Source organism: Desmodus rotundus, chromosome X (genome assembly GCF_022682495.2).
Source record: "Desmodus rotundus isolate HL8 chromosome X, HLdesRot8A.1, whole genome shotgun sequence".
In the NCBI taxonomy this organism is placed as follows: domain Eukaryota; kingdom Metazoa; phylum Chordata; class Mammalia; order Chiroptera; family Phyllostomidae; genus Desmodus; species Desmodus rotundus.
The window spans coordinates 2,802,224-2,814,984 of record NC_071400.1 but is presented as its reverse complement, the minus strand read 5'-3'; the positions used below and the strand labels follow the sequence as shown (position 1 = coordinate 2,814,984).

Genomic DNA, 12,761 nt, shown 5'->3' with positions numbered 1-12,761 from the left:
TTAAATAGCAGCTTTATTGAGATATAATTCATATACCATAAAGTTTACCCTTGTAAAGTGTACAACTCAGTACTTTGTAATATATTCATTGGTGTATGTCTGTTAACCACTGTTAATGCATTTAACAAAATATATGCATTTATTGTTTTTTGAGCTTCACATGCAAAGGTCACACAATGATTCATCTTTGGTACCTTGTTTTGTAATTTTATTAAATGATTTTTCTATATCAGGACATACAGATCTGCCTCATTGTTTCTAATGGCTACATTCTATTCTATTGTACGATGGTTTTTGGCTCTTATAATGTACAGTTGACATCCTTATCAGCTTTTCAAGTTTATCTCTCTGTTAAATGCCTGTTAATGCAATTGCTACTTCAAAGGATAAAGAATACCTGCAGTTAAATTTTGATGAGTATTTCCAATGCACATGTGCCGGGTGTTATTACCAACGCCCACTCGGAAGGTTGTACTGGTGTGTACTTACCCAGAAGTTGGGACTGCCCATTTCCTCACATTCCTACCAACACTTTATTTTTTTCCAGTGTAATAAGTACAAAATGTTAACTCATTGATGGTTTGCTTTTCATTTCCTTAATTATGACTAAGGTTGAGCATCTTTTCATATGTGTATTAGCCATGTGAATTTCTTTTTCTGTAACCTGTCTACTTGAACCATTTGCCCGTTTTTCCAAACGATTGTTTACCTCTTTCTCATTGCTCTGTACAAGTTCTTTGCAAGTTATCCACATACTTTTATAGTTAAAATGTGGCGATTTCTACCATTGACGTTGCCTTTTTTTTGTTTTTTTTTCCTTTTTACCTATTAACTATTACTGACTGGGCTTCTTTACACCCGCATGGAACAACCGAGAGGATGAAGATACAAAGAGCCAGAATTCCCTGGCTGACCGAGGACACAGAATTGTTCTAGAGAGGCGCTCTAGTGATAAAGGCCTGTTCTTCATTACCCTTTGCCCTCTGCTGAACAGAAAATCTGACATGACAGTAGAATTGAATCTTTCACTTGTCATTCTCCACTGGAAAGGGCAGAAAATATTGATAACCTTCCATGTTTTCTTTCCCTGAGCTTGGCGTACATTTTAGAGAGTGGGATTAAAACAAACGATTCTGAAGTTCGCCTGTAACTTTGAACGTTATACTCCACACTCCGGTCCTCCGTGCTTATTAAAACGCGCTATCAAATACACAGTGCTAAGTGATCATTTTATTCTAAACATTTATAGCTAACCAGCAGTAATCTTTGATCTTGCTAATGATGACCTTGGATTATTAGAACAGCAGAGAAATTCTTCTGTTTCTATTTGTTAGGAGCTGGCCACTGAAACCTTGGGTACCTGCATAGACTTCCAGGTTGTGCCAGGCTGTGGTATTAGCTGTAAAGTCACCAATATCGAAGGCTTGCTACAAAACAGTAACTGGAAGATCGAGGAAAATAATGTGAAAAATGCATCCCTGGTTCAGATCGATGCAAGTAATGAACAGTCATCAACTTCGTCTTCCATGATTATTGATGCCCAGCTCGCAAGTAAGCTGATTTTCTTTGTAGTGCCAATTACGGGGCAGTTATTAACCGATGTCTAACTTGATAATCCTGACCTGTTATGTAAGACACAAACCTTGGCCTTTTGGTTTCATCCTCGCCAATCAATTTTACCATAGGCCTCTGATCACTTCGCTCGAGTTCCTGGAAAACATTTTCCAGCTGTGCTCCTTGATTCCCCTATAGGGTGATGAAGTCTAACCTTAGCTGCCATCTTATTTCAGTTCTCTTTCTTTTATTTCTCCCTGCAGCTCCTCCAAACCATTTATATCCCTCACACGACCCTGTGGCCCTTACCCCTAGTTTCTCAAGCAAATTATCTGACTTACTACTTTTCACATAGAAAATTAAGGCTCCGAGGCACTTGCTGTTTCCATTTTTTTTTGGCCCACATTTATTCCTTTTTCAGGGGAAGATTTATCCCCCATCTTGTCTAATGAATCCCCTCATTGTTGCTCAGGGTCCCACCCGCTCTTGATTCCTCAGGGACCTCCCTCTCTTTAATGTCCCCTTGCTTCTTCATTTCTCAACTCTCTTTCTGTAGTGGCTTCTTCTCCTAAACATATAAACATATCTTCCATCAAAATCACTGTATTTCCATCTGCATTTCGTCCTATCTGTTTTCACCTTTATAGCCAAGCGTCTAGAAACAGTAGCCTAGGCTCGCTGAGTTCACCTATTCACTGCACACTCTGGATTCTGCCCCATCCATACTGCTGAAGCCGTGACAGTGATGGCCATTTCTTCCTTCCTAAATCTCTTTCCTCCTCCTATTCCATGACCCTGCTCTCTCGAGATTCTCCTCTCATTTACCTGGCTGTTCTTTCTAATCCTCCTCGGATGCCTCTTTTCTCCTGCTGTCAGGGTTTTGTTCTTTGCCTCTCTCTCATCTTACATGTTCTCTCTGTCCAACCTAATGCACGCGTACTGGTTACTGTGCCACATGTGCGCTTCCACTCCCACTCCACAGTCCGTATCTCTAGCCAAAGCCCGTTTCTTGAGTTTCTTGTTGGTATATCCATCTCCTCCAAAACATGATACACCCACCTAAGTATTCCAGCACCTCCCCACCCATTTGTGCTCAAGTGATTTTCCTAGCATACAAATCTGATTGATGATACTAATTTCTAATACATTTTATTGTGGTGGCTTATAACCCATTTTAAATCATCTACCTTTAGACGAATTTGATAATAGTTATGCTCACCTGTCAGAAAATTTTCTTCTTGGAGGTTTGCATACATCCTAAAGCCCATCCAAGGAATTCTTTTTCTTTTAAAGCTTTTATTTATTTATTTTTTAGAGAGAGGGGAAGGGAGGGAGAAAGAGGGAGAGAAATATCCATGTGTGGTTGCCTCTTGTGTGCCCCCTACTGGGGACCTGGCCTGCAACCCAGGCATGTGCCCTGACTGGGAATCGAACTGGCAACCCTTTGGTTTGCAGGCTGGCACTCAATACACTGAGCCACACCAGCCAGGGCTCATCCAAGGAATTGTGTTAATGATCCCAGCTTTCCTGGCCCTTTGTCTCCTGCAGGACCGAGTCTTTCTGGACTTTGTTCACAATATTTTTTGTAATGGTACGTCTCCTGCTTCCGCGCACCACCCATTTTGTCTTTTCCACTGCCTGCCCCTCCCCCTCCCGTGGCATCTGTGTTCCGTCCATATGAAGCTACTTATAGCTGCTCCTTATATCATGTCATTTCATGCTTATTAGATCATTTCATTTGCTACTTTCTCTGGGTAATGTCCTTGGCCACAATGGCATCTACCTGATGAACTTGTTAAGACTCAGCTCACATCTCTCTTCAGTGACGCCGTCACTGACTGACACACGCAGGTAGAGCTCTTTGCTCTTCTGTTAAATCATAACCATACTCAGTCTCTGTTATTGTACTAGGTACTCTGCATGAAAAATCTTTTATTTACATGTCTGATTCTACTGCCCTGTACTTTTTAAAATTTTCTTCACGTGACCACTTTTATTAAGCACTGTTTGAAGCAATGAAGAATCAGCGGTGGGCAGAATAGACAAAGTCCCTGTGTCATGGAACTTATGTTCGTGGGGGGAGAACACAAGGCAGTGAGCTATGAAATTTAAATGTGTGTGTGTGTGTGTGTATATGTATGTATGTATATGGCATGTCCGATGGAAGAAGATAAAGCAGGGTAATGCTGAGAAGGTGGTATTTGAGCAAAAATCTGAGGCGGGTGAGGGAAAGTTATATGCGTATCCGTGACAAGAGCGTCCCAGACAGGAGTGGTAAGTGCGAAAGCCTGGAGCCAGGAGAGTGAGTTAACGTTAACATCAAGAAGAACAGTGTGGCTGGAGCGCAGGAATTGTGTGGGATGGGGATAAGACCGGAGAGGCAGGGAGTGCAGGACTGGATCGGGTAAGGACGTTGAACGGACTTGTGTTCTTGCCCTGAGATGTAGTCACTGGAGAGTTTGGAGTGTAGGAGTGTCGGGATATGACTTAACATTTTTAAATTGTCGCTCTGGCTGCTGTGATAAAAATACACTACTGGGGGAAGGGCGAGAGCAGAAGCAGGGAGATGAGTTAGTGCATAGTCCAGGCGAAGGCTAATGGTTGTTTGGACCAGTGTGGTAACAGTAGAGATCATAAGAAGTGGTCACTTTCGAGATGTGTCTTGAAGCTGGCTGACAGATTTTTTTTCACAGACTGCATATGGGGTATAAGTGAAACAGGACTCAAGAATTATGCCAAGGCCTGTGGCCTAAGCAATGTAGATGGGTAGAGCCTTGGCTGGTGTGGCTCGGTGGATTGAGCGCCAGCCTGTGAACCAAAGGGTCGCTAGTTCAATTCCCAGTCAGGGCACATGCCTGGGTTGCAGGCCAGGTGCCCAGTGGGGGGTGCGTGAGAGCCAACCACACACAGATGGGTAGAGTTACCTTTTAAATAAAATGGGGAGACCACAGCGGGGGGTGGGTACTGTAGAGGACAGCTGATCAGGAGTTCAGTTTTCCACATGTGAAGTTTGAGTGGCTATTGGATATTGCAGTGGAGGTGTCATATAAAAGGGCCTATCAGGGAGGCAGTTGGCTGCACATGTCTGGAGTTAAAGGAAACTGAGTGTGTTGCAGATGTGGATTTGGAAGATCCACTTATATATAGGTCCATGCTGTCCAACATGGCAGCCACTGGTTACGTGTGACTTCTGAAATTTCAATTAAGTAAAGTTAAGTCGGATTTAAAATTCAGCCCTTCAATCATACTAGCCCCGTTTTCAGTGCCCGGTCACCCCGTGTCCTTAGTGCCTGCTGCATTGAATGGAGCAGATAGAGAACATTTCCATCACCAAAGAAAGTTCTATCGGACAGCGCTGGTATAAAAAGTATTTAAAGCTTGGATAGATGGCCAAGAAGTGAGAGCAGACAGAGGGGAAAAGGAGGTTGGAGGATTGAGCTCCGCAGCTTTATGGGTTAAGAGGTCATGGAGATGAGGAAGAATCAGAAAAGACTGCGAAGAATTGATGAGTAAGGAGGTAACTCCTAAGAACATGGTGTCCTAGAAGCCAAGTGAAGAAAGTGTTTCAGCAAGCAGTGAGTGATTAACTGCAGAATGCTTCCAGTGGGCAAGTGAAATGAGGACTAATAATTTGCCATTAGGTTTATTAAAGTAAAGGTCATTGGTAAAACACATAAAGAAGTGAAAATAAAAGTAAAGGTCACACTGGTTTACTGTATGAACAATTCTTTGAAGTGGCACAAACAAAAGCTTTGTTGCAGTGGATTCACAAGAGGATGGGAAGGTATGAATTGGCGATATCTGGCCAGTAGACTCAACACGTTTGAGAAATTTTGCCATATGCACAGAAGTAGAGAAGGGGGACGGTAGCTAGAAAGGTAAGTGAGATCAAGAGAGGGTTTTGCTTTTTTAAAAAGATAGGACTATGTATAGTAGAGACAGAAAATTTGATTATGTAGGAGAGAGAGGGGTAAGTTGTTAGAGAGATGTTCTAGACTAGGCAACAGGGGGGGAGCTGGTGTCCAAGTGGAGAGGTTGGCCTTGAATAGGAGCAGGGCAGTTTACAATAAGAGAAGGGAAGCTAGATTCATGTGTACACAGGCACAGGGGACTGAGGAGATGTGGCAATGAGGGCTTGTAGAAGTTCTCTTCTGATTGCTTTTCTTTCTGCTTTTCTTTCTGAAGTAGGAGGCAGAGTCATCCTCTGGAATGAGGATGGGAGAAGACATCTAGAAGGAATGGGGAATCAATGGACCAGGGCAGGGATGTCCAACCTGCGGGCCATGGGCTGCATACAGTGCAGCACAAAATCGTAAATTTACTTAAAACATGGGATTTTCAACTTAAAACATTATGGACGTTCAACTTAAAAGAAACATTTGGTTGTGTCTCTTTACTGGACTTTTATAGGTCCTATCTTCCCAGAAACAGATATCCTTGCTTCATGATCACGCCTTATTCATGTCATCGCTATTTGGCAGCACCTACATTTGCGAGCAACTATTTTCAAGGATGAAACATATTAAGAGTAAAATTAGAACCAAAATACCTGATGAGCACTTTGAAAACTCACTCAGAAAGAATTGCAACTACTTCTGTCAAACTAGATATTGATGGACTAGTTTCTCAAATACAATGGCAAATATCTGACTAGTTTTAGGTTGCCCTCTTTTCTTTTACTTTTATAATAAAAATATTTTAAAAATCAGCCCTGGCTGGTGGGCCTCAGCGGTTGAGTGCCAGCCTGTGAAGCAAAGGGTTGCCAGTTTTATTCCCAGTCAAGGTACATGGCTGGGTTGTGGGCCAGGTCCTCAGTAGGGGGCGCACGAGAGGTAACCACACATTGATGTTTCTCTCCCTCTCTTTCTCCTTCCCTTCCCCTGTCTAAAAATAAATAAATAAAATCTTTTTAAAAATAAAAAATGGCATATTATTACTTGGATATGTACATTTTTCTCTATTAGTGATGACAAACTTGGGACCTATTTGACGATTTTAAAAGATTATTGAAAGGGCTGCTGCATAATTAGGGTTATTATGTGAGGACTTTTTTGCTTATCTGTGGTGGTGGATATCACGAAAATTACGCACGGACCTTTTTTGTGCTCATCAGTTTTTGTTGGTGTTTCTGTATTTAATGCATAGCCCGAGATAACTCTTCTTCTTCCAGTGTGGCCCAGAGACGCCAAAAGGCTGGACACCCCTGGACCAGGAAAACATAGTAGAATTGCCAGACAGCACTAAGGGCCCACTTAAGCTTAATGGTCACACGTTTACACTGGGACATCAGTGTGGTTGTATAGTTTTGTTCAACCACGTTCAGCTGCTGATGCACAGTAAATATTTAATTCAGTTGCTTTGAAAGGTCAGAGGGAAAAGCCAAAAGAAAAGCATCACCAAGAAAGAAACATTTGAACTGGCTCCTGCAGAACATGATGGAATTTGGTATTTGGGGAGGAGGGGGAAGAAGGATGTTCCAGGCAAAGGGAACAGCATATGCAAAGGCCCAGAGGCATGGAAGAGCAGAATATGTTTCTTGAAAATTGGGAAATCTGTGTTGTAGGCTGCATTCTACCAAATAAAGTGAGTGTGCACAGTTAGACAGGAAGAATGCACCTCATGGGGTTGTTATAAATATTATATTAAGTGAGTCACTAATGTTACTTCTGTACTTTCAGATGTTGTTAATGCTCAGCAGTACAAAGTCTTTATTGGTAACCGGGAGTGGATGATTAGAAATGGTCTCGTCATTAATAGTGACGTCGATGATTGCATGACTGAACATGAGAAAAAGGGTCGTACTGCCGTCTTGGTAGCAGTTGATGGTAAGATTTTGCAGAGGTACACTGTGACTCGGTGTCGTGATGTCAGTTACTGTTTTATGTGCATTTTTGAGAGACTTCTAATAATGTTATCAGAAAAAAAATAGTTTTCAATTTCATTTGCCTTTATTTGTTTTACTGGTTATGCTATTACAGTTGTCCCAATTTTTTTGTCCCCTTTCACTCCCTCCTCCCTGCACCCTCCCACCCTTCAGCATTTCCCCGCTTAGTTCATGTCCATGGGTTGTACATATAGGTTCTTTGGCTCATTTGCCTTTAAATTAGCTAAAGTGTTTGGGCTGTTGGCCAGCATTCCTCAAAGGAAAGAAAAGGGGTCTTGTAGTATCCACTAAGGTTTGCCCTTTTATTTTCCTATGACTACCATCATTAAAAATCCCTCCCTTACTCTGTGAAATTTTCGTGGCCAAATAGGGAGCTTTGTTGCAGAGTTTGCGGTATCAACTCTGTGTGGGTTTGGTGATACTTTGAGTGAAGGCAAGCCCTGAACAATCTTCACAAAGTTCTTTTCTTTTTGAAATGTGAACTCAGAATATTATTCTGCTTTCTCTGTATTCCAAACTCCCATTTTCTTGTGCTCCTATATTAGACATGCTATGCGGCTTGATAGCTATTGCTGACACAGTGAAGCCCGAAGCAGAGCTGGCTGTCCATATCTTGAAATCTATGGGCTTAGAAGTCGTTCTCATGACTGGAGACAACAGTAAGACAGCTAGATCTATTGCTTCTCAGGTAATCGCTTTACTTAGTTGTCAGGGTGGGGTATGCGGTAAATTCTAACTCTTCATATCCATTTCGTTTCTTGCCTCCCTTCAGTGCTAAAAAATTTAGATTATCTATTACTTACATTATGCCCGAGTAGACGTATGTGGTTCTCTAAAGAATCAACATGCTATTGAGGCAGGAGTTTGGGCTCTGTGTGCTACTGTAATAAATAAAAATCTATTTGCTTAGTTCATGACATGCTTAAGTGACATTGTGCACCAGTTTCTGTTGATGCTTCCTTTCAAATGCTGCTCATATTGTTTTCACCAGAGCTGCCAGCCTAAGCCAGGCTCTGATCCTCTCATGCCTAAAATACAGCGCCGGCTCCATGCACTTCCCTCTCTGGTCCACGCTGAACACCACTTCCTAATGCACCACTTGACATACGGGGTTGGCCAAAAAGTCCGTGTGGTTTGTTCTGTAAAATAAAAGACACATGTTTCATTGTCACCAATAACTTTATTGATTTGAATATTTTGAGTATGTCTGCTTTCTCCCACATGGTAGAACGTTGATTGTTCTCAGTGAATGTCTTGATTTGATCGCTGTCAACTTCAACTGGTCCACCCAGCCGTGGAGCATTGTCCAGTGAGAAATTTCCAGCACGAAACTGCACAATTCACTTTTGAGACATTCGATCAGTTGCAGCACCTTCTCCACACACTGCACACAGCTTTTTTGCATTTCAGTTGCATTTTTCATCTTTCTTGAAACAATAAAGCATAATATGCCAAAAATGTTGCGAATTTTCTTCCATCTTCTGCATTGAAGAGGCTACACAAAAATTCACCAATTTTGATATTTTTTGAAAATGCACGCTGATATGACAGCTGTCAGAATACAATCTAACAAAACTGTTTTGAATGACGTTAAAGACAACTAAGCACACTAGAGCCATCTTACAGAAAAACTAACGGATTTTTTGGCCAAGCCAATATAATTGTTCTGCTACTGACCCCCACATTTGCCTTTCCTTCAAAACTTTTCTCATGTCAGTCTTTTCATCTATTAAGTAACTCAAATGATATATGAATACATTCTTGCATAAAAAATTCAGAAGATTTTAAAGTGAAAAGTTTGTTGCCCTTTTCCCAAGGTCCCTGTCAAGTCTTATCCCCCACTGTATTTCATATGTGTACATGTTCATATATAAATGTATAGTTCTGGCATTTTCAACACAGATTGGATCATTGTTATATACATTGTTTAGCAGTTTGCTTTTTTACATAAGAATATATATGCCTTGGCGCTTCATCCATGTCTGAACATAGAGTTATTTATTTTTCTACATTGGTGCATGGAATTGCATGGTATGGCATGTATCATAATTTATTTAACTATTTCTCTAATGATGGGCATTTCAGTGGTTTTGAAAATTTTGTTACAACGGGGTAGTATTGTGCATCCTTGGATATACCTTTCTTTTGTGTGTGTACATGTCCAAAATAGAGCTAGACGTGGAATTACTGAACCAAATGATGTACAAACTTTGATAGATGCTCTCTAGTGCCCTCCAAAAGACAGTACCAATGTACACATTCACCAACAGTGTGTAAGGGAGCTCCTCTCTCCCTGTCCTCACTATCACTGGATATTATCAGTCTTTTAAAATTTGGACATCCAGTGGGTGGAAAATGATAGCTCATTAATGCCGAGTTCTGTTTCAGGTACTCAGTCATCTTTCTTGACTGGAGTTTATTTTTCCTGACGTAGGTTGGCATTACTAAGGTGTTTGCTGAAGTTCTACCTTCCCACAAGGTTGCTAAGGTGAAGCAACTTCAGGAGGAGGGGAAACGGGTAGCAATGGTAGGCGATGGAATCAATGACTCCCCCGCTCTGGCCATGGCCAATGTTGGAATTGCCATCGGCACGGGCACAGACGTAGCCATTGAAGCGGCCGATGTGGTTTTGATAAGGGTAAGTGCCGGAGCCCGAACTTTGCAGAGTGTAAGTCTGCTCTCCATGCTCAGGGATAGTGTCAGAAAGTACATCCAGCACGACGATTCTGTTCTTCTAATTCCCTTGCTCCCAGCTGTTGAGTCTGGGAGAATTCGTGGTGGTTGTATGAGAAGTCTTACTACTTACTTCTAGATTTAATCCAGTGAAGCAAATGAGAACGACAAGCTTCTAAAGTGAAGAGCAAGACTTGGGAACATAATAAAATTATCTTCAATGAATACTGAGGTTATTTTAATAGCATTTAATCCCTCTTCCAGCATTCAACCCTAAATGTGTTTTCAGAACCCTGAGAAAGTTTCTCGAACAACATCATCCAAGGCTGACTCGAATTGTTGGCAATATCTGAGATTTGTAGTTAATTCACATATCACCTAAAGTGCATACATGTCACCTTCAGTATACACAGTAGCATGTGCAAAAGCTACTAGTCAAGATAGAGTCTCTCACTAATATTACAAATATTTCTGTTCTCAGAATGATCTTCTGGACGTAGTGGCAAGTATTGATTTATCAAGGAAGACAGTCAAGAGGATTCGGATAAACTTTGTCTTCGCTCTAATTTATAATCTGGTTGGAATCCCCATAGCTGCTGGTACGTGACTGTTAACAAGTATCGCTTTTTCCTCTGGAGTCATTAGAGACCTGTCATTTTGGAAGTTTTAAAGTCTTTTTATTAGTTTTGCAAGTAGCCTGCTGGTATACTGAGAGGTAATATTAAAATCAACATTTTTTTCTTTAAAGATTTTATTTATTTATTTTTACAGAGAGGGGAAGAGAGAGAGAAAGCGAGGGAGAGAAACATCCATGTGTGGTTGCCTCTCGCACGCCCCCCTGCCAGGGACCCAGCCTGCAACCCAGGATGTGCCCTGACTGGGAATCGAAGTAGTGACCCTTTGGTTCACAAGCCCACACTCAATCTCCTGGGCTACACCAGCCAGGGCAAAATCAACAATTTTAATTTTCAGCAGTGTTGATTATAATCTAGAATGCATAAGTATTCTGACAGGTTTATTTTATCTTACTTTACATTTTCCTCCCAGTTTACATTTTGAAAAATTCCAAACTTACGTAGACAAGGAAACAAATGATACAATGAATTTAGGTTATGCCCTTAACCTAAATTCATCAATTAATTATATTTTGCTACCTTAGCTCATTTCTTTCTATATATACTGTCATACTCATATATATCTATTTATTTATATGTTTTTTGCTTAAGAGAACAAATTTACCATTGATCTCACTACCCAAACACAAATACCATTAACATTTTAGTCTGTGTAGTTCCGGTCTTTTTCCTCTGCATGGGGTTTTGTATTGCCACGTGCTTGTAATTGCAGCCTACAGAGAATTCCTGCTCTTCGTGTGATGTTATAATAGCCAAGAGGTTTGGGTTTTTTTTGTTTTTTGTTTTTTGTTTTTTCAGTTTGGGGACCAGATGAGAGAGAGAGATAAAGAATATGACCAAGAAAAACCAATTTAGAATTGTTTGATAAACACGTGATAATCTCCTCTACTTAGGGGCTTGGTAGAAGTTAGCAATAACATAAGAGAAATAGTCGTCACTTTCTTCTTGTTCTCTGATTTGGGAGCCAAAGAAAGACATAAAATGACATGAGAATAATCACAAAGCTGTTGATAAACAGAAATGCTGAGAGGACAAAGAGTCAAAGAACAGTCAAAATCCAGAGACATTAATTCATGGAGCAAGCGATTTTTTAAACATCATCTAAGTAATACATGATCACTGTAGAAAAAGTAGAAAATACATATAAGTACATAAAAAATTAAAAGTACCATAAGTCTGTGTCACCCCTATCATGTGAGCAAATATTAACATGTCTGTCAAAACTAAGTGTGGACGAGTTTGTAGAACATGAACTCTCATTTCCTGTTGATGGTATTATGATGCGGTACAACCACCTGGGGCAACAAGTGAGGAATATCCACCGGAAGCTCAACATGTGTCCATGTTATAAGGCAGCAGCTTCCCCTGCAGGTATGTGCTCTGGGGTGATTCTCAGACACATGCCCAGAGGGACATTCCCAAGAATGTTCACAGCAACACTGAACTAGTGGCAAATGGCAGCCACACAAATCTCCAGCAACAGGAAGCTAAATTTCAAACAAGGAGATGATTTATAAATAAGCACTGGAAACACATCAGTGATCTGTTTAGTAGTATCTGCCCTAACTAAGCCACCCTTGTTTCCTAGGAGTGTTTATGCCCATTGGTTTGGTTCTGCAGCCCTGGATGGGGTCTGCTGCAATGGCTGCTTCGTCTGTCTCAGTAGTACTTTCTTCTCTCTTCCTGAAACTGTAAGTATGATGGCTTGCTCATGTTCCTATTTTATATCCCTTTTATTATCTACAGTCTGTCTTGGTAGGTTTTGTTCTTGCGTTGATCAATGCTAAGCCCAAAATGTCTTAATATAAATGTTAGCTACGTAATTATCACGTTGCAAGCACAAAGACCAAGTTGGGTAAAATTGAGTATGTGGGCTCTGAGAGGCGGGACTACTGATCACATGACTCCACACAATGCCTTTTGAGCTGCTTTACTAGCAGGGACCACCTTTGCACATTTCATACTGGGCAAATCTTTCATTTTTGAATGTAGCAAGCATCTAGTCCACATTCGGT

General features: G+C 41.0%; 1 protein-coding gene across 3 annotated transcripts in view; it reads left to right on the top strand.

Moving 5' to 3' along the window:
• The window catches only part of ATP7A (ATPase copper transporting alpha), a 105,153-nt gene that overhangs the window by 88,457 nt on the left and 3,935 nt on the right, over positions 1-12,761 (top strand). For all 3 annotated transcript variants that reach the window (XM_024574979.3, XM_045183804.2, XM_045183805.3), the window contains 6 exons: positions 1,335-1,551; positions 7,233-7,379; positions 7,984-8,126; positions 9,873-10,076; positions 10,593-10,710; positions 12,335-12,437. In XM_024574979.3, the coding sequence (XP_024430747.2) occupies positions 1,335-1,551; positions 7,233-7,379; positions 7,984-8,126; positions 9,873-10,076; positions 10,593-10,710; positions 12,335-12,437 (932 nt within the window). The remainder of the gene's footprint in view (positions 1-1,334; positions 1,552-7,232; positions 7,380-7,983; positions 8,127-9,872; positions 10,077-10,592; positions 10,711-12,334; positions 12,438-12,761) is intronic.